Source organism: Hippopotamus amphibius, chromosome 6, assembly GCF_030028045.1.
Source record: "Hippopotamus amphibius kiboko isolate mHipAmp2 chromosome 6, mHipAmp2.hap2, whole genome shotgun sequence".
Taxonomy (NCBI): domain Eukaryota; kingdom Metazoa; phylum Chordata; class Mammalia; order Artiodactyla; family Hippopotamidae; genus Hippopotamus; species Hippopotamus amphibius.
Window position 1 is genome coordinate 123,087,656 of NC_080191.1, and position 26,157 is coordinate 123,113,812.

The following is a 26,157-nucleotide window of genomic DNA, read 5'->3' on the forward strand; positions in this document are numbered from 1 at the left end:
CTCGAGGGGGGGGCGTCAAGGAAGGGAGGGAATACGGGGATATGTGTATAAAAACAGTTGATTGAACCTGGTGTACCCCCAAAAAAATAAAAAATAAATAAATAAATAAATAAATAAAAAAGAAAAAAAAAAAAAAAAGGAATACTATTAGATCCAGTAATTGCACCTCTAGAAGTTTATCCTACAGAAAATAACACACATGTGAAAAATGCCCTATTTACTACAGCCCTGTCTGTCATAACAAAATACTGGAAATGACCTAAATGTGCATCTATAAAATACTGGTGAAATAAATTATAGTAAAACAAAGGATTGAGAAGCTATGAAAAAGAATAGCCTTGTTTCAGAGATCTGTGTTTATCACATTTTATGCATTTGCATAAAAAGGAAGATGACAAATATTATTCTATATCTATATGATATAGTATCAGTGTCTATATTATATCAATATAATACATAGATATCTTCCTTTTTATGTTTCCAAATGCATATTTCATGTCCAGAAGAGGATAGATAAGAAAGTGATACCATCAGTTACGTTTGTAAGGAAAATCGGGTACTTGGGGGACTGGAATGCGAGAAAGAGGTTTTATGGTGTACTCTTTTGTACCTATTGAATTTTAAATCATGTGAATGTACCATCTAATCAATAAATAATAAAGGAAAGCTCTTTAAAAAAAAAAAAAAAAAAAAAAAGAATCTGCCTGCCAATGCAGGGGACACAGGTTTGATCCCTGCCCCAGGAAGATCCCACATGCTGTGGAGAAACTAAGCCCGTGCGCCACAACTATTGAGCCCGTGTGCTGCAACTACTGAAGCCCACGTGCCTAGAGCCTGTGCTCCACAACAGGAGAAGCCACCGCAGTGAGAAGCCCGAGCACCGCAACGAAGAGTAGCCCCTGCTCACTGCAACTACAGAAAGCCGGTGTGCAGCAATGAAGACCCAATGCAACCAATAAATAAATAAATTTATAAAAACAAAACAAAAACATGTACATGTCATCACATATGCTTATTATGGATTTTGAGAGTGTGTGATCAGTAACTGCCATAATTATCTGAAAGTTTTAGCTTTTGGTAGGTAAGAATAAAGTCTTTTTTTCAGAAGTTGACCAGTGCAAAGATTATCGTATTTGTTAATTCAAGGTCAATTTAATAAACGCAAACTGAGTGGAAAAATGCAATCCTCCTAAGAATTAGGTTTCTGCTCTGTAGTCAGACAGAGCAACACATGCTGATAATAAACAAAGAGTTGTCAGGAGAAATGAGAGCAGAGAGGTTCTTGACACATGGTTTGGAAAGTACAACCCCCCACCCCCCACCCCCACCCCGGTCCAGGTCGAGTGGCAGCTGGGTGGACACTGTGGTTTGTTCCTTCTGGCCTGAGCCCACTGTTTCCTGTACTTGACATTGAAGATAAGAATTATTCCAAGAGCAGAGAAAACCTTTTACTGAAATGTCGTTATCTTGGTAGCCAAACATCATGAATAAAAACAGCTCCAGGACACTTTTAAAAAATAACAGCAGCAGAAGATCGGTAGGAACCATGCAAATTATACCAAGGTTAGTTAGGTAACTCTTTACATGTCTCCTACAGGAGGCCTGAAGTGAGAAACTGTGGCCTGTGAAGCTTTGCATAGCTTGAGGAGAGAGTATAATTTTTCCCTCTAACTATAATAATTTAGAATATTACTGGTTATCATTTCTTTTTTTCCCCCTTTGGCTACCAGAAAGCTTACTTGTGGTTCAACTTTAGCAAGTATATAGGACCTTATGATCTGCTTCTTCATGATTCTTTTTACTCCTCTGGTTTTGTCTTCCTGCTTTTATTAACTTTTTTTTAACTGAATTTTAAAATTCTTGAAAAATACTTTACTATTATTTTGTTGTATGAGGCGGTACAAGCTGCTTCATCAAATCCTTCATGAGATAAGATGGTTTTAATGAAATTAAGTTAGGTAGTTTTCATAAATATAATTTCACTTTATTGTCATAACAACCTGGAGAAGTAGACATTATTATCATTCATGTTTTATAGATAGAAAAATTGCAATTCAAAGATGTAAAAAACTTGCCCAAGATCCAAGTACTATGTAGTTTTCACTGTACTATGTTGTACTATCTCATTTCTCTAATAACAACAACAAAAAGCTTGCCACCGGTTTAAGTATCTTCAGGTAGGAGTTATTACCAAATTGACGATGGTGTGAACGAGCTAAAATAAAGCACATTTAAATTATAAAAGAAAAAATTTAAGCTAGCAGGTAATGTTACCAACAATTATATGTAATCATAAAATATTGGGCAGTTAGAGGAAGATGAAGAATTTTTTTTGGTGAATTTTCTTATTCTATCACTTTTCTTTTAAAGAAAGAGATATGAGAAGGACAAAATTTAGATGAAAGTTTTGCTGGCAAGGAGGAGAATGGATTAGTTGACCTACATGAGATAAAATGCTCTGTGAAGATCTGTATCACCAGCCCTTTCTAACGACTCATTACAGCCTACCAGTGTAAAGAGCAGGGCTTTCATCTCCTTCCGGAGGTCACCACTCTGGCCCTAATCCCAGTACGCTGACACCCCTGCTGAGCTCAGTCCTGCAGTTAGGTGTCTTTCCTGGGCAATAAAGCCTACGAAAGCAGCACCAGGCTGGCCTTGGAACACATGTGACAAAAACAATTCAAAGTACTTATGAGCCAGGATCATCGCCATCTTCATTTCCCAGCCCTTTTTGTAGCTCATAGAATCCTTCCTTCTCTATGTGAACCAGGAAAGCAGCAGCATTTTGCCCGGAGGCACTAACCAGCTGGGCCTCATGCGTGGAATTGTAGGGAAAAAACCCATGGAATAAAAGAGAGATGGATCCTCTTCAAATCCAGATATGATCAGGACACACTTCATTAGGCAGTATTGCTTATTTACGATATTATTCTATCATGTCTGTCTCCTGCAATTTCAGCAAAAGGTGCAACATTTCTACACAATTGTTTGCTTTAAGTACTGAGTTAAAAATGACTAACGCAAAATTGCCAATGACAGATTTTACTCTGATGTTAGATTCAAGTCCAGCGTTTGGAGACTACACGTCCCTTACTCAAGGCGACAGCATGTTGTTCTGAACAATTTTCCCTAAGGATTTTCAGGCTGTGCTTTTGCAGATTTTCAATGTTTCTGTATTTCTGTATACATAGACCTGATAAATGAGAAGCCATGCAGGAGAAGGAGGCCCACCTGTTGTGTGCCCAACATGCATGGAACATGCATCAAGTAAATTTCACTGAGATGACAGTGCTAGTAAGTTGCTGGGCAGGGATTTGAACTCCAGGCTGCCTGATTCCAAGAGCTGTGCTTTTGCTCCTACACTGCAGTTTCCAGGCTTCCTGCGGCCACAAAGAGGGCGCGAGTGTATGTTAGTTCTAAGCACTCTAGAGGTTATGCAAAGGTTATCGACACCCTGAATTCCCGTGTATTTTATAGTCATCTCATTTGTTTTATCTGCGGAGGCAGCCCCCTTTAGAATGATCCTCCTGGCTATGGATCAGAAGATCTCATATCGCTGTACTCTATGCATTGGCTTTGTTGACTTGCCTGGTGTGAGGAGGGCTCCTCCTTCTGATCTTCATCCAGGTCCACACCAACCCTGTGAAAGAGAACAGAGAACTGGTAAGGGCCTTGCCGTAGATGAGATGAGACAGTCTCTTGGGTCAGATCACCTGAACCAAAGACAATAGGAATCAGAGGAAAGGTTTGGCAGAAAACCCACCTACCTCTCCCTGAATCAAAAGAACTTCAGATTTATGGCAAAAGGAGAACTTGTACAGCTGGGCCTCTGCACAGCTGGTGAGATCGAGCACCAACAGCTGTTCCCTGCTGCTGTCTTTTCCAGCAAGCGCAGGAGCCTGAGAAACTGGGATATGAATCCTCAGGAAAAGACCCCTGTGGCCCCCAAAACAAGGATCCTGGAGGGAAGGCCACCTGCTCCTTCTGCAGGACTCACTAACCAAACTGCTCTGGGAATGGAGCAGAACGCCCAGGCGGGAGCAGGCGCCCCAGGACAGAAAAAAACAGATCCTTTGTCTAGATGCTCATGGAGGCTGGCAGTAGGGAGGATCCAGGTTTGTGGGGCCTGAGGCTTATACACTTTGGGGGCTCTTTTTAAGCAAACAAATACAAAAATACAAATACAAAATTAGGTATGAAGGGACTCTTTAAAAAGAAGGATAAAATAAATTTCAACACTTCATAATTTTAAAATCTGGCAAATGCAACAGACATCTCAAAATCTATAAAATACATAATATTCTAATTAATTTACTGCCTGACACACCTCTGAAATAACTTTTTCCTCCCAAGTTTTGCCTGCATACTTTGTTACCCTCTTTGTATGATATAATGATTTTGTATAAGAGAGAACAGGAAGATGACATAGTCTCTCCTCCAGCAACATTGATCAAAATTATTAATAATTGGGAGGCATTAAAACATGGTTCCTTACACACAGACACACTTGCTATGTGCAGTACTGCTAAAGGTTAACACCCAGAAAAGACAAGATTTCTGATAAATTTCATTTCATGCTATTCTTATGGGTACGCTTATCAGTTTACATGCTGCGTCACTGAATATGCGTATTCCTGAGTTTCCATTTTGATGGGGCATCAATGAAAACAGAATTCTCCACTTTTGAACTTTACACATCTCACGATTGGAAGAATTTCCCACAGACTCGCTTCCGGCTCAGTGCATTTCAAACCTTGCTTTTCCTCCACTACCCGCAGACTTGTGAAGCCAGGCGCCGTAGGACATGTTCATCTTGGATCCAGCCTTGTGACACTAGCCTGAAAGCCGCCGCTGCAGGAGGATGGCCAGCGGGAACTTGCCCTTGCACAGAAGTGACTGCAGACCACACAGCCCCGTCCCACGAAATATAAACTACATGTGCTCCCAATTCAGCTTCCCCTTGGTCGGACCCCCCAGATGCCCAGGGCCACTCCAGAGCCATCTGACCTGGGGAGAAGTATGACAGAGGGGAAACTGTAGTAGAAAGAAACAGTGATCAAACCCCACAGTGGTTAAAATATATTCCTTTTGCAAATCTTACGAAAACATAGGGCCATGGGAACACAATGCTGGGGCTCTTCCCAGGGCCTTGGAAGGCCTGGAGCACGTGAGGGCCTGGAGCTTGAACTTCCTCTGCTCCGGACAGTGGGCCTCTGCCTGTGGTGGGCGGGGTGGGGGTGCAGCTCCGGGCCTCAGCCACCTGGCTGAGGCTCCGGCAGAGCCTTTCCTGAGAACGCCACAATTTCTAGAGCTTTAGAGTCTTTCCTTCCACTTGGCCCCTGTAAACACTTCTGTAGTGCCCTTGTTCTGCTCTCTAGTTGGGGGGAGGGGAGGCAGGTTAGGAGCCACCAGTCCTGCAGATGTGTTAGCATGTGAAAGGAAAGCGACAGTGGAGAGGCAGCTTGTTTAAAATACCTCTGATTCTTTAAAAACTAGTGTTTTCTGGCGGGAATACCCCCTTCTCTCTAACTTGGGGCGGGGAGGGGGAGGGTGAAATGGGTAGCTATTTATTGTGTGCTGAACCTTTTGGCCTTCGGGGAACTAGAAAGAGCCTCTGGTGGGGACTAACTTTTGATTTTCTTAGAGTAGAAAGAGCTATTTGATCTATTTCATTGAAGTTGGAGGGAGAGAAGGATGGGAAGAGGGAGGAGGAGGGGAAAGGGGGTCAGGAAGGAGAAAGGAGGGGGGGAGGAAAGAGAGGAGAGAAGGGGGGCAGTGCGGGGTGGGGGAGGAAGGAGGGGCAGGGGAGAGAAGACCGGGGGAGGTGAAGGGGGGAGGACAGAGGGGGTGAGAAATGGGAGGGAGAGGAGGAAGGGGTGGGGAGAGAGAATGGAGGGGAGTTAAGGCCCAGCCTCCCAAGGTAAGTCTAGGAAGTGAACTTGGGGCACGGTGGCCTGCGTGCAACCTCTATGAACAGTGGCACCCAATCTGGAGGCACCATGGCCCCCTTTCTCATGGGGCTGGGCCACCTTCAAACCTCTGGTGGATCTGAGCTCTCTGGCGGTTGCTGGGAGCGCCTAGGAGCCTATATTACTGAGCAAGCCCAGACCCCATCCCCACCACCAAGAGCTACCTGCCACCCACGCAGGCTGTGAATTGAACTGAGGGTCCTGAAGTTCCCACTGCTACATCTGTTTAGGGGCCTTTTTTTTTTTTTCTCTTTTTTTTAGTTCTCTGCCTAGAAAAAACCAAAAAGAAATCAAATTTCACAAGAAACCTAACATTTAAAGTTTGAGGCAGCACTCAGGTTTTCCACTAAAATTTAGGCTTTCCTTCCCAGCAGCAATCACAGCAGACATTTCTAGTTTCAATTATTCCAGAAGCCAGATGGAGCAGGGGAATGATACCAGCAGATTAAGCTCTTCGGTTTTACACGGGACTCAGTGAAAAGCATCTCAGGGACCCCGAGAGATCTGCTGTTCTCCTCAGAGCAAGAATACATCTCCTCCCTCCTCCCATTTCATGGAAGCTCAGGGTCTGCTCCTGGGGCCAGGCTGGCAGCCCTTCTTGCCTAGAGTAGACTAAACATCTCAAGAGGCTTGAAGAAAGAGAAACTCCGTATGAGTTATTTCCCTCCTGGGGCAGCTGGGGGAAGTGAAGCAGACGTGGTCCCTGCCCTTACAGGGCATACAGTTAAGTAGGTTTGATTAGGAAAATGTCAAAAGTTTATTATAATTTTTTGTTCTGTTTTTTAAAATTAATTTTTATTGGAGTATAGTTGCTTTACGATGTTGTGTTAGTTTCTACCGTACAGCAAAATGAATCAGCCGTACATATACAGATGTCCCCTCCCTTCTGGATTTCCTTCCCATTTGGGTCACCACAGAGCATTAAGTAGAGTTCCCTGGGCTATACATTATGTTCTCGTCGGTTGTCTATTTTACACGCAGTATCAGTAGGGTGTATGTGTCAATCGCAATCTCCCAATTCCTCCTACCACCTCCTTCCCCCTTGGTATCCATATATTTGTTCTCTATGCAATTATAATTGAGGTGCTACAAAGGAAAGGCACCTGAGAAGGATGCCTGCTTTCGCTTGTGATTTTGGCTTCTTTTGATGGGAATCTTGCTAAGATATATTACCTGGCTCCCTGCCTCTTTAAACAGAGTGTGATGGGGCTACTCGGAACTTTACTGGAGGTCTCAGGATCGCCACCGGCCCCATAAAACCGAACACTCGCTGTGCTATAATGATTTCCGAGAGGTATGTGAACCTCTTTATGCCCATATTAAATGGTCCCTGGCTACTATTCTTTTTCTTTTTGAAATTCTTGTATCTGCCAATTAGATTGCCTTGATTTCCTGACTGCAACAATATGTTAGAATATTGTCTCTATGCTCGCCCTCTCCTTTTTAATTTAGTGTGGGACTGATAACCTGAGAGTCAATTGTAATACATTTTTTTTCTTTTCAAGCTTATAACACACACACACACACACAACAGAAGAATACAGTTGAAACACAGAAGGGCTTACAAGGAAGCACAGTCACCTTCTGCCACACCCTGCACCCCTGCAGGCTGACTTCCCATTGCCTCTGAAGGCTGTTTTCTGCCTTCTCTCGATTGCGATGTGTAACCTGGCATCAGCATGTGTGGCACATCCACACAGCATTTCCTAGGGATAAGCAAACGCGTCAGCTGCCTCTGTACCTCTTACTCTCCTCCTCAAGAAAGCAAGTCAGAGTGTGAAAGCAACCCCCTAAAGGGTTAGCCTTGAATCCACTCGCTTTTATGCATAAGAGATCATTTACACACTATGGGTTCCTGACAGATTATTAGAAAGAAGACACAGTGTCACCCTGGCATGTGGCACCACAGGTGTGTACAGCAACTCCCAAGGTGAGATCACAGGTGTATGGGATGAAGTGCACCCTGCTTAGGTGATATCCAAGGCTCTCCAGCACCTTTCCCACAGCCTTGAACTACCTTTCTGCTCATCTGATCTGGACGCAGTGCCCCAGGGCTGGTAACTGGACCTGTCCTTGTTTCTGAGCCTCAGTACCCAGGATGGCCTCTGGGCTCTGGCCCTGCCTGGATCAGTGCCTCTTCCGTTGACTGAACCCTCTGTCTCCAAACTCCAGTTGGTGGTTGGGCCATGCTGGCCATCACTGGCCATCTGTGATGCCCTGCTTCCTTTCCTGAACCTCCCCCTCCTGCCCTTCCGCTTCTGATCACCGCCATGGACCATCCATCTCATTGCCCTGACTTGGTTCAGATGCCCCATCACTTAAAGTTTTCACTGGCTTGGCAGGCAAGTAGTCGTACACCTTCGACTCTGTTCTCTGCTTCCTAACAGAACCCCTTCCGGGGCACCTATGAGTGTCCTGCTGTGGCTATGGCACCCCTGGCCCACCCTGTACCCACCTGTCTGGTTACAGCCAGATGTGCGGGGTTAGCCAGTGCTCTTCAGGATACGGCAGCCCTGGCTGGAATCCCAGGACTCAGGATCACTCTGTGGTTGTTGAGGGGTGAGCGAAACCCAACTGTCAAGAGCCTCTCACTGCTGTGTGACCCTCATCACTCACTGCCTCAGCTTCCTTGTTAGCACAATGGGGATAACGATAGAACCTGCTTCCTAGGGTTGTGGTGAGGATTAAATTAAAAATGCAAAGTGTTAATTAGCTTAGGGCCTGGTACCTAGTGAGCTCTCAAGACATTAGCAGCTATTGTCCATGTTATTATTTTATTATCATCAGTACTTTTTTTTTAAATCACTGGGGCCAGAGATCAGTACTGCCATGCTCACTGCTCAACCCTTCTAGTCCCTGGTTCTGCACTGGGCAACTCTTGGGTATAAACTAACAGTTACAGCTGAGCTGTAGGGAGTGGCCAGTGCACAGCAGGGATTTCCGGTTTCACAGTAAAACATCATTTCTATTTATGGAGGGCCAAGCTCCCCAGATTGGAATTCATTTACAAGGTAATGGTAGGCTAGTGAGGTAAGAGGGCAACAAAGAAGGAAAGGAAGGTGTCTAGAGAGCAAGGGGAAGGGAGGGAAGGGTAAAATGAGCAGAAACAGAGCAAAAAGAAGGCAGCTGAAAAGGGAACAGTACCTTATTATAAAGAATAGCTACAGGTGATGGATAAATAACCAGAAAAGTGCGTGCAGCTTTAAGAAAGGGAAGCCAAGGGTGGGTGGAGGAGCAACCACACAGCCCAAGAAAGTTTCTAGAAATAGAGAATCGAGGCGCCAGTAAAGGAGTGAAAAGCGGCTAAAAAGACTGGTTAAAATTTTATACCATGTTTTTGCATTTTTGATGTACCTTTTAATTTTAAGCAAGTCTAGTGCCGCCTCTATGGTATTCAAATGAAAATGAAAATGAGCTTTGCACATATTCCCAGCTGTGCCCTCAAACATCTCACTCCAGTTTCCTCATTTACAGCGAGCAGCCAGCGCCGTGCTCAGAGCCAAACACATCTCCGTGCGGCATCCTGTACCTCCCCCTGCCATGGCACCTCCATTCTTTGGTGAGTTTTATTAGACATAGTAAAGTCTCAGGATGCTCCCATATCCAACCACGACAAAAAGAATGCTCCAAAGTTGGGTTTTTTTCTTAGAGGGGAAGCAAGGTAAGTAACTTAACAAAAGGCTCACTTTTCTCATTAAAGCCAACAAAATCCGTTCTGACCCTTATCACTTAGCATCTCCGGAAAGGCAGTGAAATATTACCAGGGCTTAGTCTCATTGTGTGAATTCCAATAGTCTTATGTTCAGTTCGGTTCTTTTGAGCCCCCAGCTGACGGGGGCCGGGTGGTGAGGGAGGAGAAACCATTTCCTCTAAGAACTGTATTTGATGGCTAAATGTAAAAAATGACATTTTCAGTAAGGGAAGAGCGACTGGATATTGAGCACAATACATACAGCAGGACAATGGAGGAGTCTGAAATACACCTGCTGGGGTTTGCAGACTATTGTGTAGCCATGAGAACACCGCACAGGGGCCCAAATCTGGTACTTCACCCCATCTCCACCCCATATTATTTGAATAAATATTAGTGGGGCTTGTGTATGACCCAAACTAATCTAATACAATCATTCAAATATTTTAAATTTATTTTAGAGAAATAAGAAAATGGACTAACATAATTGGGAAAACTCACCTCGGTTCATTTTGTGATTTCAGTGTGGCACAGTAGTTAAATGAATTGGGACCCTGCAGCCAGGCTGTATGGGTTCAGGTTTCACTTCTATGATTTACTGCATTTGTAACTTTGGGACAAATGACTTAATCTGTCTGAACCTCAGCTTTCTCCATTGTAAATGGGGATAATTATATATTAATGTATGGCTTATAAGGATAAAATGAGTTAATACATATAAAGTGTATAAAATATTGGCTGCCGCTTAGGAGGTACTCATGAAGCATTAACTGACATTCCTGGGGTTATTAGGGAGAAACTCATGTACCCTAAATAGAATGGTAAATACAAATTAAAGTTAAGAGGAAATTATGATAGATGCTAAGCTACAAAGGTCAATGACAGGATTCCTGCCATCAATGACCCCAGATCGAATAGCAAAGATAGACACTGGAAGCAAAGAACCAGAGCTCAGCCAGGCAGGCATTGTACACAGAGTCATTGGAATACACCAACAGAGAGCCCAACCAGGATGGGCTCTGGAGGTGCTGGGCATATTTCAAAAAGGAGCTGGAAAAAAAAAAAAATCATCCCCAAACCATATTCCACAGCCAGGTGAATGAACTTTCACTCTTTATACACTGCAATTTAAATTGAAGAGGAATGTAATTCAATTAACTAATTGAATATTGGTTGGAGTTTAGAATGATATTAAAATTTAAATAGCTTCATCAAGTTAAAAAACAAAACAAAACAGAGAGGAGCTGGATATTGAAAAGGGAACACAGTGTAAGTGCCTGACACTGAGATTTGATTGCTGAGGCATCCATTTCTAAAGACATCTATCTTCTTAAACACGTGGCCAGCTGTGTGATACGGTCCCTAGCAAACAACCAGATGAGGAATTCGGCTGCCCCCACCCATACAGTTCCCTCTTTCAGAAAGCACTGGGTAACCCAGATGACTGACTGCTTGAGTGACCCAGATTCTCCTTTCTCACACTCGAATTCCTACTTTTATCCCTTAAATTAGAAAATAAAGAGCAAGCACCCCAAAACCTAGACACCCCACCCTCAGGCCTAATAAAGGCACAGCCCCAGGTCCATATCCTCTCTCTGTCTCTCCCCATGACCTTGTCATGTGGTTTCAGGGGTGCTGGGTACACCCTGTGAGCAATGAATCTTGTTCCTTAAAGTTCCCTGATGGTTTGGGGGTGTCTGTCCTGCAATCATAACAAAAACCACAAGCGCTGGTCCAGCCACAACTTAGCCCCAGTGTGGGAAGTGTCTTTGGGGTCTCTCAATGAGGAATACGGGTGAGTGAGTGCCTCAGGCATCCCTAACTCATAGCATCACTCTCAGTAGACTGGGACCCACACCACATGAGGATTTAATGAAAGTGAGGTTGGGGGAGGGTACTCCAGGCTGAGGGCACAGCATGGGCAAATGGCTAGAAATTTAAAAGAACAAAAGACTTAGGACATGGTAAATAATTGTGTGAGTAGACTGTGAGGGTTATGCATGTTGAGGTGGGCAGAGTTGCTCTGGGTGACATCAGAAAGTAATTCGAGGCCAAATTATAAAGGATCTTGAATGCTACACTTACAAGAGTGTATTTTGTTTTGTTTTGTTTTCCTGTAGGCAGTAGGAGTCGAAATACTTAGATTTATGTTCTAGAAAAACCACTGGTGGCAAAATTGTGATTTTAAGAAACTGAAGGCATGGAAGTCATTTAGTAGACTACTGCAAGAGTCCAGCCAGGAGTCCAAGCTAAGACAGCGGTGGTGGAGGAGAGATGGATTTGAGAGATGTGTACGTGGAGGGGTGGTGGTGGTGGTACATGATGGACTGACTGTGGAGGTAAGGAGAGGAAAGTACTGAGATGATGTTGAGTTTCTACTTAGGACACCTGAATGGTCTACCCCTGCCTTTAACCATATACACGAAGAGTATGTGTGGATTTTCTTTCTTTCTTTTTTTTAAAATTTTTTATCGGCGTATAGTTGACTTACAATGTTGTGTTAGTAGCAAAGTGAATCAGTGAATGTACACACACACACACACACATTGTTTTTCAGATTTTTTCCCATATAGGTTATTACAGAAAATTGAGTAGAGTTCCCTGTGCTATACAGTAGGTTCTCATTAGTTATCTATTTTATATATAATAGTGTGTATATGTTAATCGCAATCTCCTAGTTTATTACTTCCCCCCATGTTTCCCCTTGGGTAGTATGTGTGGATTTTCCCTGAGGCATGTCTCATTAGGAAGATGGAAATGAAGCTCAGCATCAGTAACTCTGAGCATTTCTGTTGTGAGTGAAGCAAGGTCAGTTCTCTACATCCTTATCAGCTCAAGAAAAGTAGTTCTTCCCCCTTATGAGTTTTAGCTAGTGGCTTGTCTGAAGTGGAGGTTGAGACTAAACAGTAAAATCTAAGGAATAAGGGAGGGAAAATGGGTATTTCAAGGCCAAGATCAGTGGACTGGGAATGTTCATGGAAGCTGGAGAAGGGTGTATCACAATCAGTATCTGAAGACAGTTTGGACATCTTATTTAAGAAGGGCTACAGCGCGGCTTAGGAAAGAGGCTCGGGAGAGTAATTTATCATAGCCTTGAAGAGAGGTGAACATTTTCTGGATGAAGGCTGTGGCAACAGAGGTAGAAAAATTTCAGTTTGTATTAACATCCATTACATGGGACAGAACCACATGGGAGTTACCCAAATGTAGTCAATGTGGGCTCAGTATCAAGAAGAGCACCCCCCGCACCCATCCATTTCTTGTTTGCTTTCAAGCAAAGAATGATGGGTCATGTCAGAGGTGTGATAGCGAGTCCCTTGGTCAGTAACTGGGTAGATGGTTTACACTTCTATCAGTAGACTGGATTTAGAGAGCACAGAGGCACTGAATTTGAGGAGTGATAGGTAAAGAGAGTCAGGGAGGTTCCATAATTTGGGGACATGAAGCATCTGATATGAGCCTGGGGATGCTGCTGAGAGCAGAGCTGTCCTTGCTGAGAGCAGAGCCGTCCTTTGGGGTTTCCACCAGCGCATGGACACACTGTCATCTGTTGGTCTCCTGTATACTCTGCTAGATTATACTCTCCCACCCCTGGGACATGGCCAATCACCAAACTGAAAATGGCTAGATCAAGGGTTCATGTGACATTCCTGTCCTGGTGTCTTGTGGCTGCCCACATGACATTGGTTTTTTATGAGATTTTGGATGTGGAACAGATTCCTTGGGTCACTGTCAGGCTGATCAGACTAGAGATGGGTCTAATCTCTCTTTAACTCTTTGCTGATACTGTTTACTGAAAATACTAGGTAACAGCTAATAAGAAGCATATAGCCAAGTCATGAGGAGTGAGACACCCTGACAAACTGGTTCCACCATCCACCTGTGTGACTGTAGGCAAGAAGCTGTGCCTCGCTTTCCCTTCCGTAAACTGGAATATGAATAGTAACTATTCCGTGGGGCTTTTGTGTGCTGATGCATGTATGGGGCTCAGCGCGGGACGTCACCAAAAAGTCCTCAGGAGTGGTAGCTGCTGTTCTTGCTGTGGTCTTTGTTGATGTTGTCTTTGCTGCTCAGGCCTCCTGGATAAAGATTGAACTGTGAGTGTCTCCAGCATGGGAGTTATGTTTCACCCTCCCTCACCTGGCCTTAACGTCCATTTTCTCTGTGACTCCCCGTTCTGCGGAGGCTTATTTACAGTATAAACACTGAAAAGAGGAGGTGTGTTCTGGATGCATAGATGAGCCAGCAGGCTAGTGTTTATAGTCTCTGACAATTTAGAAATACATTTGGGAACATATAAGGATGCTGAAAACACGATGTTCTTTGAAAAATAAACACCAATAAACAAGTACATGTCACAAACACAAATGCAGATCTACATCCTGTTTTTTAAGTTTGGCAAAACTTCCCTTGAGTTTGGAGTGCTTAGTTCTGCCAAGATGTAAGCTAATTTCAGGCTACAGATAAGAGTCAATTAGAAAGGGGATTGAGACCAAATACACAGACTAATTTCTTTTGAGCTGAGCCGCAAGCACACCGACACACTTTGGTGGGAAGACAGATGTAATAACTTATCAGGACATCTGGCCTTTCATCCCTAAGGCCTCACTCTGGGTGCCCTGTCTGGGCAATTAGGGATTTATCAGAGCCAAGTGCTCATCCCCTTTCAAGAAAAACCATCCTTTCAAGTGGATTAGCTTGTTTAAATTCTAGTGTGTTACCAGGTGGGGTGTCTTCTCAATGTCAAACTGAAGACGTTGTATGAGAAGAAAGAGAGACATTTCATTATCGAATATAAAGTGGTTGTAGGAGCCTGCTTTAAATGTTGGTGTGAAACCAAAAGCGGTTGAAAATAAATCCCAGACTGTCAGTCGTCTCAGTGAGAAGTAGAAAACTAAAACCTGGAAACTGTTGTGGTTTCTTCATAGTCAAACAAATAGGCTCTCATGACAATACTAGATGTGCATCTCCTTCCCTCACTCCACACCACCCCAAGCTATAAGGAACTCCAGGTGGAACTGTGGTCTAATACCAGCTCTCCAGGAAAGACCACACTTGGTGTGCAATGTGGGTCTGGATGCCATCTCAGAGCAAGACTTCACATGGTTGTTCTCTGATGTGCTCAGACTTCGGTGGGAAGGAGACTGGATGGGAATGTTCTCTTGATGCAAGGATACTCTCTTCATGAGAAACCACCCACAAAAATCAAGAATGGACTTTGATGATAAGGGGGAAATATATGGAACATACATTCAGGGAATCGTTAAATTTCTCTAAAGCAATAATCCGAAGGAAAAGCTGACCCAGCCAAAGTAAATGATGACCAGAAGACATTTATGTGGAATGATGTCCTAGAAATAATCCTGAGAGGGGAACAACAAAGCTTTGCAAAACTGATGGATGTTTATGTACAGTACAACTGATGCAAAAAGTATAATAATTCCAATGACTGGTTCTGAATTCTCCATCCCGAATTGCCTCCAACTGTTGATAGGGCAGGTAATCTACAAGGTTCTGAGAAGGCTACCTCCCCAAATCATGACCATCTCTAACTCTAATGCCAGAGCTTCCTTAACATGAGATAAAGTGCTTCCTTCCCAGTTGAAGATTAGAGCTAAAGGCAAGGACTTGGCAGAGGCAATATTTGGACGTGTAGTCACAGAATGTACAAGTGACTGGATCAGACTTATTCGTGAGAGCAGAAAGAGGTGAGAACAAAAGCCCAAAGGCAAAAGAGCACCAAGGTATTGGGAGAGGGCACCATGGAACATGTAAGTAAGGGAGGCAGAGTGCGAAAAGGCAGCTGGAAATGTGAACTTCATAGTCGCAGCTAACATATATTGAGTGCCTACGGAGCGCGAGAATAAGCATCCGGTAATATTCCTCTTTTATCTAAAGCATATGGAGGTTGGGAAGAGGATCTGAAGTTATCATTGCAATACCATGTATTTTAATAATTAAAATGAAAAAAAGATTTACAACCCATTTCTTTAAGTTAGCCATTAAAAAGTACTGGGTCCTGTAATCATTTTCCTTCTGGCTACCCATCACCAACATCCTGAAGATGGTACAGCATTATTAACCATGTGGATGTAAAACATGAAAAAATAGCCAAAGAAAATTGTTTCACCAACACTAATAAATCACTAAAGTTGAAATTAAAACAGCTTTGGGGTAAATAATGGTTGCCAAAACCATTACTTAAGCCCCAAACTGGAAGTAGATTGTGATCCATAATCTTTACAAACAACTGAAATCTTATTCTCCTTTGGAGTGGTTAACACTTTTTAAGGCCATGTGATGCTATTAATAATACTCAGCTTTGTGATATACACATATTTAATTTTTTAATGAAAAAACTTCTTCCTTATCCCCAGAAGAGAGTTGTCAGAAATACCAGCCTCGATATTGCATTATCTTTTTGCTAAAAATGAATAAATAGCTTAATTTTAAAGGGACATTCACAGGAAGAGATCATGGCTAAGCTAGGAAGCTGTTACTGCATGACTCATCAAAAAGAAGAAAATAATTTTAGTTTCTTTCTGAGAGGGATTAAAGTAAATCACTAGAAAAATATGTGTTCTCTGGCCAAACCAGCTGCTATTAACCATGAGACTGAGGTGTGTGCCTACATGCCGGACTGGGTTAAAATGAAACAAAATTCTTAAACTTTAAAGTGAAAGAATTCATGGTTAATGCTAGGATTACATTGAAAACTACACCTTGATTTCAGAATCAGAAGGTTAAAGTCAGGAATGTGAATCAAGAATTAATGAAATGCCATTGGGAAGAAGTTATCTTAGAGCAGATGAGAAAGAAGAAGAAGAGTGAGTGAAAATCTGCTGTAAAACAGGGTTTCGGGTTATCATGAAGACAACAGAAAGTGCACAGCATGGACACAGAATTAGGATGAATTTGGCAGAAAATGAAACAACGAGAGTGAAGTGAATGCTCATGGCTAATGCAACATTCAGGCTTTTTAAGCTTATCATTCCAGAAGATCATGATGGTAGTGTAAACTATTGTATACAAACTAGTACTTTCCCTGACACCACACTATCCAAGCCCTAAAAGGAGATATCAGTTTGCACAGGAGGACTCTCATTCATTCCCTCCTTCACTCACTTATTCATCCATTCACTCATGAAATTCTGGTTGAGGATATACCATGACCATTATTACATCCTAGATATGAAAAATGTGTTAAATCCAGATACATGCTCAAAGTATTTACACTGAATTTCATCAAATCAAAGATGCCATCAATTATAAGGCACACTATTACTTTGTGTACCTCTAAGAAGACAAATGCTGCTCATTGTACCTCTGACATCATTGATTATAAGACAGGCTGACCTCAGCAATGTTAAGGTGTGAAAAAATGTGCAGTTGGAATCAATGACACACCCACACAAAATAATCAGAATCCAGTGCTCAATGTCAATGTCAGGCTGTTAGGCACACTAGCCTCTGGACATTTCATGCACAAGTAGTCTATTACCTGCCTGGACCATGGGGAAAAGTCTAAAGAGAGATTTTTAAAGTCTCTAAAGAGATATTTTTAAATCTTTTAACAAATGTTCTTTTTATGCTTACAGATTAAAAGGTAGTACATTCCTTCTCTTAATTCCACTGCAAACCACTCCAAGTCTCCAGCTGAAATCAGGGCTGGGACTAGGCGACCCCTCTTTCCAAGTCAGGCTGAGCCTTAGCCTGATCCTGAGAGTGAGCCCCTTGTTAAATTTTGTATCTTAGGTACCTTGTTTGCCTCACCCTAGTCTTGATCTTGGGTGAAACAACTGCACAGTTATTTTCGCTGCCCCACCCCTGGATTGGGGAAATGTGTGACTTTTTCCACTCGCCACACTACATCCTCTTTCCCTCCTCCACATGGTCCTGGGCTCCGGGATGCTCACCAATGTGAACAGCATTCTCTTGTCTTCTGACTTTAGATTGGTGTTGGCCAAAGGGAAGTACTGGCAGGATACTGGAAGAAGGGAGGAGAGTGAAGACAAGGTATTTATTCCTTAAGCTCCCTGCTTGCTAGGTCACCATGGTTGTCTGTGTCCCTCTCCCAAAGCCTCATCTCCTAATTGGCAGCCTTCTCTGTACTGCTACTCTCTCTGGGTCCTGGTCAATACTCCCTCTCCCTGTCTATTTGGGTGGTAACTGCTCTCCACTGACTCTAGTCTGTACTATCCCCTGTTGGTGTTCTTAGGCCAGCCCATGCCTTTGTAAATATTCCTTTTATTAACTTTCTTTAAAGAGTCACTTTGAATGTATCACTTGTTTCCTGCCTAAACTCAGGCTAATACAGAATAGTTCACATCTGTAAGCATGCAGCTCAGGAAATTTCTTACTTTGAACTGAGAACTTTGCAGGGACTTGAAATTTCTCAAGGAACTCCTGAATATAATAAATAAAACTTAAACGGAATTTCGTTTCCAGCCTTAAAAAATTAGAATTGCATTTTTAACTGTTTCTCTAGGGCACCTGCCTATTCATGCCCAACTTGACATAAACTGCTCTCAGCCCTAGGCAGGCTCAGATTTTCACTAGGAAAATCTGCTGACTATACACATTAGGAGTGCAGATCATATCACAGACATATTAGGACCTAAACAGGAGGAATAAAACTGTTCCAGAACCAAATTCACTCTTTACAACCAAAGGCAAAATGTGCTTTATTAAATGGTCCATCTTAAACTACTGAATTCTGTAAAAATGTAAAGAGTTCACAGAAGTCTTTCTGGAAGCTGGATTTGTAACCTAGTGAAGCAGTGAGGTGGACCTCAGCAACTGGATCCTGCTGACCTCCTGATGGTGAGCTTGGTGAAAACAGTTCACATCAGGCTCAGGAGGGACCTCAGATGGTCTCATCCTATCACATCATTTAAAAGTTGAGAATGCCAAGGCTCATAGAGATTACTTGGCAGAGGTAATTAGGTTGTAAGTAATAGAATCAAGACTTGAACCAGTTTTTAAATTTAGGTTGTTTGCTTTCAACAGGTGAATCAACTTTGTGACCTTAAAAGTCTGCTTGAGACAACCTCAAATCTCCATAAATTCTGGATTAAAGTCAAGGCAGACTATCCTGTGATTGTCACAAAAGCACTGAAAAGCCTGCTTCCATTTCCAACATTCTATCTTTGTGAAGCAGGGTTTTCTGCAGTGACAGCAACAGAGTAGACTGGACATAAGCAACACACTTTGGTGTCACTGTTTCCCATTACCCCCAGATGGGACCATCTAGTTGCAGGAAAACAAGATCAGGGTTCCCACTGATTCTGCATTATGGTGAGTTGTATAATTATTTCATTATATATTACAAAGTAATAATAATAGAAATAAAGTGTACAATAAGTGTGATGTGCTTGAATCATCCTGAAACCATCTCCCCCTGCCCCCTAGTCCGTGGAAAAATTGTCTTCCATGAAACTGGTCTCCTGTGCCAAAAAGGTTGGGGACTGCTGTAGTAGGATCTTGTCTTCTTAAAAATCTAGTTCAATAATCTCTGCCTTTTGATTCAATTGTTTAGTTCATTCACATTTAGTTATTGATGTAGTTAGATTTACCACTGGCATTTTGCTATTTTTTTTCTGTATCTTTCATGTGTTTTTTATTCCTCTGTTCTTCCTTTATGGTTTTCTTTTGTATTAAATGGATATTTCCCATGTACCATTTTAATTCCTCTAATAACTTTTAAAATATTTTTTGAGTACTTTTCTTAGTGGTTGCTCTGGGGATTACAATACACTTTTTTTAAAGGACTTTTATTGAGATACAGTTAACATACAATAAACTGCATATATTTAGAGTGTACCATTTGGCATTTTTTTCTTATTAGTAATGTATATATGGCAATCCCAATCTCCCAATTCATTTCCCCCAACCCTCCCCGCTTTCCCCACTTGGTGTCCATATAATACACATCTTAACTTATCAGATTCTACTTCAGATTTATACAAAATCAATTCCAGTGAGATACAGAAAATTTGTCCCACTCTATTCCTTCTCCTCTCTTCTGTATTATTAATACAATCTACATATCACATCTATATATGTTACAAACACAATGATATAGTGTTATAATTGGTGCTATTTATATATAACCTTATGTCTTTTTAAGAAACTAAGAAGAAAGAAGAAAAATATATTTACAAAGTTTTTATATTACTCTTCTTATTTACCATTTCTGGTATTCTGCATTTCTTCCTATGAACTCAAGTTGTCATCTCATGTCACTGCCTTGCTCACTATGTGTAGCATCCTTTCCTCCTTTCCTCTGTATTATTATTGTCAAATATATATCTCTATATGCTATAGGCTCCACAATTCTATTTTATAGATATTGTCTTATCCTGTTGCCTTTTAATTAATTAAGAGAAGAAAGGAAAATAAATATATAATTATGTTGTCTTTTATACTTAATACATGATTTCCTCTGTCAGCACTTTTTGTTTTTCATATGGATTACATTACAGTCTAGCTTTACATCTTTTTAGCTTTGAGAATTCCTTCAGTATTTTTCGTAAGGCAAGTCTGCTGGCTACAAATTCTCTTAGTCTTTGTTTATCTTGGAATGTTTTTATGTTTTCCCTACTTTTGAAAGTTAGTTTTGCTAGATATAGTGTTCTTGGCTAACAGTTTTTTCCTTGAAGCATTTTAAATATGTTATCCAGTGCTATTTGGATTCTACTGCTTCTGATAAGTTGTAAGCTGTAATGTCTTTGGTATTCTCCTCTATGCAGTAAATCATTTTTCTCTGTTGCTTTCAGGATTTTCTCTTTGTCTTTTACTTTCGACATTTTGACTATGATATATCTAGATATGGCTCTTTTTTTTTTTCCTATTTGGAGTTCATTAAACTTGAATGAGTAGATCAATATTTTTCATTATACCTGGGAATTTTTCAGCCATTATTTCTTTGAATATTTTTTCTGCTCCTTTCCTTCCTCTCCTTCTGGTACTCTCATTATACGCATGTTTGTGTGCTTAATGGTGTCTCAGAGGATTTATTCATTTTTTTCCTCATTGTTTTTAGCTCTTAAGATAGTATAATTTCTAGTGATCTGTCTTTAAGTTTGCTGATTCTTTTTCCAGTTTGGATCTACAGCTGAACCCCTGTAGTGAATTTTCCATTTCAGCAAGTGTACTTTTCAGCTTCAGAATTTCCATTTTTCAATGTGATTTCTATCTCCATATTGATATACCCTATTTGATGAGTCATGGTCATCATAATTTCCTTTAAATTTTTAAACATGGTTTCATGGTTTTAGTTGTTTGAATATATTTTATAATAGCTACTTTGAAATCTTTGTCTCCTTCACCTGAGCTTCCACAAATGCAATTTTTATTGCTTACTTCTTGTTGTTTTCCTGTGCAAGCATCGTAATATCCTGTTTATTTCCATATTTTACAATATTTTGCAAAAACTGGACATTATAGATATATTTTGTACCAATTCTGGATTCTGACTAGCCCTCTCTCCCATCCCCAGGGCATGATGCTGTTGCTATTTTTTTATTAGTTTATTTGTTCAGTGGATTGCCTGGACAAATTATGTAAAGTCTATTTCCATTTTGGAGGTCCTACTCAATTGATATTTTACAAGCTTAGTTTATCTTAAGCAATAATAACTATGAAATCATGGTTTGATATGCTGCTATATATTTTATATATCCCTTTACCCTCAGTATACCATCAGGCTTCACTGGATCTAATTTTAGTTTGTGAGTTTATTTTTTGAGTAGTTATATTTGTAAGTATTGCTATTTCATGACATTTTTCTTCTCTCTTATAAGTATTCCAAAGCTCAAAGAGAAATCTTACATATTAAAAAAATAAAATAATACCATTTTTTCCTTATAATCCCAGCATGGGTGCATTGGACCTCTTTAAAAAGCTAAAATATATTACAAAATCTTAGTGATCTTGTTTTTCCTATCTTGAAAATTTTGGCTATTTTATCATCCTAGAAATGCCCTCATCACTCATTATTCCAAATGATGCTAAAAAATACTAAATTAACATTTGCAAGGCAGAAATAGAGACACAGATGTACAGAACAAACAGATGGACACCAAGTGGGGAAAGCGGGGGTGGGGGTGGAGGGGTTGGGGTGGAGTGAATTGGGAGATTGGGATTGCCATATTTGCCATATATACACTACTAATAAGAAAAAAAATATCAAATTGAACAAAAAAATATTAAATTAACAAGAAAACAAGAAAACTGATGGGATCACCTAGGTACAATAATGATATGAGTCATCATTATTTTATTATCCGTTAGCTTTCTTATTATATTGCCTAAAGTATTGCATCACCTTGAAAAGGTGTAAAAGAAGACAGAATACACTCTCTTTGTAGTTGTAGTCTACTTTTAGCTTTCATTGGACACAACTGAGAATTCAGAATTGTTTCATTTCTCACCCGTAATGATACAAAGAATAGAATTTACAACAGAAGACATTTCACAATTATTAGACAAATGAGAAGACAAATGCAAAGAGACAGCAAAACTCTATTCTCTAAGGATGATGGTCAAAATGATTGTATTAGCAAAATCTTAGACCATGTTTCTTCCGATAACAATATCCTAGATGAATTGTCTTAAACCCCAGAATCCATGAGTGATGAATACAATTCTAAGAGCACAAAGCAAATATGGCATTCTCATCAATTTAGTCATTGAACAGGAAGTCCTTTATCATGTAATATTTTGCAACAAGAACTTGGATTATCCCATGTTTCTAAAAGGACATATCCATTATTCTTCTATCTTTTATGATGTTTTTGTGCCAAAATTATTTGATATGATTTGTAAGTAGACAAATGCTGAATCAGGTATATATTCAAAGATGAATAAAAGAAAATTAAAACAATTCAATAGACATTATTATTCTAATTGTTGTTTATAAATCTAAAATGGAAATGTTTTGTGATGTGGAATTAAAAATATGGCCTCTTCAACAAAATTATGATTAATCAAAAACTTTAAAAAATCTTTAAGTTTTCCATTTTCATGATGCAAATGCAAAAAGGAGACCCATAAGTAATAATAAGCTAGACCCTCTTAGTGATATGTTTGAAATCTGGAATATGTTCCAGGCACATATGTGACAGTTGACAAGCAATTACTTGAACTCAGAGAATGTTTCAGAGTTCAGATTTCTCTCTCTCTTTTATGTGCCTAAAAAAAAAAGAGGAAAAATATATAACAAAAATTGTGTTTTATGTTTGTATTCTTATGAACATTTTGAATAAAGTTGCTTTTCACAATCTTTTCACTCTTCTGAAAATTATTTGTAAAATGTTTTAAAATACAAAAAACAAAAGCACATTGGATCTAGATGGTAAACAGTAATGAACATTTTTCCTATTATACTAGGAATTAAACACAAATGAATAACTTAAAAAATTTGAAAGTTCATTATTGTACCTCTTAAAATACTCTTGCATGCATGTGTATCAGACTTTAGGCTCAGGGCTGTGCTAGAATGCCTAATGGTTTTGGAACCAGGATGACTCAGGTTTGAATTTTATCCCCACTCCCTTCAGCTGTGTGACCAGGGACAAGAAACATCACTTCTATGAATTCTAGTTTATTCATCTGTAAAAAGAGGATGATAGAACCTGCTCTGCAGAATTAACATCATATTCACAGATGAAGACAAGGCACCCAATATATTTACTAGGAAACATTAGGTAGGTGCTCTGTAAATGCTTGCTTCTTCCTTCTTTACTTTTGGTATTGATAATCTTTGTTGAGGAGGATGCCTAAGATTAATGGAAAAATAGGTCTGGCTCAAAAGAAAAATTAAAAATAGAGGTAATGGCACTGTGTATGTGTTTAAAGACATATAATTAAGTGAAAATAGACGAATCTTAGTGGGAAAATGAGATGAGTGTTTCTGCATGGATGAAAGGGAAGTGGAAGGATTATATACTGGGGGTATTATTCAAACTTCGAGGCCAAATAGAGACCTTGACATACTCTCTTAATATTGTGTAACAGACCCATACAGAGGAGAGAAGAGCTCCTACAGCTGGATCTTCAGTGCTCCAGAGGTCTGTTGGCAGTTTAAGTTTTTTGTTTTTGTTTTTGTTTTTTTAATATAGGACATCTGATTATTTCTTGGTTTTCCCTGCTGACAATTTCATTATCATTACTGAGAAGAAAATGAAAGCAAAAACAGGGATTTCTATTTTGCTGTCAACACTGAGTAAGAAATCAGAACAGTAATGACAAAGAAAGAATGGAAAATTTAGGCAAGATTTGCCATGTTATCCTGGACTTTATTAATGTGAGGGAAAAAAAATGATACGCTCAATCAGGTACATCCTCTGGCTTTAGGAAGGTATACTTCATAACATTCAGGAAAGATATGGTTAAATTGTCAGTGATATTAGAAATCACTACAACTGTTTTGTAGAACACTTAGGCAGTATGTAAAAGTCATATACTGTTTGGCACCAAAAGCTTATTCCTGGGAATTGATTCTGAGATTAAGCCATCCAACTGGTGTTTAAAATAAAACCTAAACTAAAAGCATCATCATGTTCACCACAGATTATCACCAATAGTCCAAAACCCTATCCAGAAACAACTTAGGTTTTGTCTATTGACCCCTCTTCCCATTCCCCTAGAACTGCAGTCAGCAAATGCTTTCTGTAAGAGGCCAGTAGTGATGTGGGCCATACTCTGTTGCAACTACTCAACTCTGTGGCTGTCGCATGAACCCACTCATAGACAATATATAAAGGAATGAGTGTGGCTGTGTTCCAATACTTTATTGTTAACTATGAAATTTAATTTTCCTATAATTTTCACATGTCAAGAAATATTATTCTTTAATAAATGTTTCTTCAACCATTGAAAAATATAAAAATCAATATTAGCTCAAGAGCCATACAAAAACAGAAGGTACACCTGCCCTAGGATGCTCCCACTACTGTGGCAGAGCAGAGACTTGGAGAGGGTAGGGCCCTTCTTTCCTCCCACTCCAGAACTGGGTCTGGACTTTTCTGGTACCACCCTATAGTAAACATGTATCTCTTGCTCATTTGTCACCTTAGATGTTAATTCCTATTTGTAACATTCTTTCTGAGAAAGACACATTTGTCTGTTAATAATGTTCTTCTGGTCATGCATCCTATGTCACCAAATATTACTGATACCAAGGAGAAAGAAGGAAGAAAAAAGTATTTATTGATTATCTTTTATAATGGAAAAATATTCAGATTTCTGAAAGGGAGTAAGTGTGATTCCAAACAACATAGCCTGTAAATGTGATGGACCCCCCCAAATAGATTGAAGAGCTGACTGTTGCCACATAAAAGTAAATGCACCTGTAGGGTGGGAAGCCTCTGGTATAATCCAAAGAATTGTGCGATTCGTTCAGTTTTGCACCATATAATCCCTGCTGACCATCTTGTAGACTCTGGGTTCACAGATGCATAGGGTTTTTCTAGGAGCACCTCTTCTGTCTTAACCAGAGAACCAGGATTCTCTTCATTTCAGAGATTGGTTGGCAAATTGATGCTGGCAAGAGTCTTTAGAATTAAAGAGTCAGGGCCTAACCAAGCCTAAGGGTCATTTCAAAGTCCACTCCAATCCATGACTCAAGTTCCTTCCATGGGAAAATGACAGAACAGGGAATGGGTTTAAATAACAGCTTGATCAAGGTTAAGTAAGCAGTGTCTTTCTCATAATTTAATATACATACTCATCATCTGAAAATCTTGCTAGGATGAAGAATCTGATTCAGAAGGTTTCTTGTCAGCTTGGGCTGCCATGACAAAATACCATTGGCAGGGTGGCTTAAACTACAGATATTTATTTCTTACAGTTTGGAAGCCTGGGATGCCTAAGAGAAAAGTTCTGACTGATTTGGTTACTTGTAAGGTCTCTTCCTGGATTGCAGATAGCTGCCTTCTCACTATGTGCTCACATGACCTCTTCTTTGTGTGTGTGTTGAGAAAGAGCACAAGCTCTCTGGTGTCTCTTCTTATAAGGACACTAATTGTATTGGATCAGGGCCCCACCCTTAAAACCTCATTTAACCTTTATTACCTCCTAGCAGGCCCCATCTCCAAATACAGTCACATTGAGGGTTAGAGCTTCAACATATCAATTTGGGGTGATGACACAATAGGTGTGGGGGGGGCCTGAGATTCTCTATTTCTAAAAGCTCTCAGGTGATGTGGATGCTGCTGGACCACATTTTGGGTATCAGAGAACTAAAGTCAGAGTTCCCAGATCCTGCGTTAGGACCGAGCGGGGGTGCTCAATGCTAAATGGGATGACACATGGCTAATCATGTTAGCAAAGCTTGTTCAGGAATGATGCGGATGAGAAAAACAGCAGTGCATCCTATTGATGTGTAAAATGTCATCAAAGAAAGCACAAAGATGTAAACAGATTACCACAATGGCAGTCAATTCTTCATAGGTGACCCTAAGTGAAACTGCCTTGAACAGTATCTTTCAGATT

At 40.5% G+C, this 26,157-nt stretch overlaps 1 protein-coding gene across 1 annotated transcript in view; it reads right to left on the reverse strand.

Annotated features, from left to right (window-relative positions):
- Positions 1 to 26,157, reverse strand: part of SLC9A9 (solute carrier family 9 member A9) — a 535,038-nt gene that overhangs the window by 115,631 nt on the left and 393,250 nt on the right. The window contains exon 13 of the mRNA XM_057739599.1: positions 3,589 to 3,640. Within this exon, the coding sequence (XP_057595582.1) occupies positions 3,589 to 3,640 (52 nt within the window). The remainder of the gene's footprint in view (positions 1 to 3,588; positions 3,641 to 26,157) is intronic.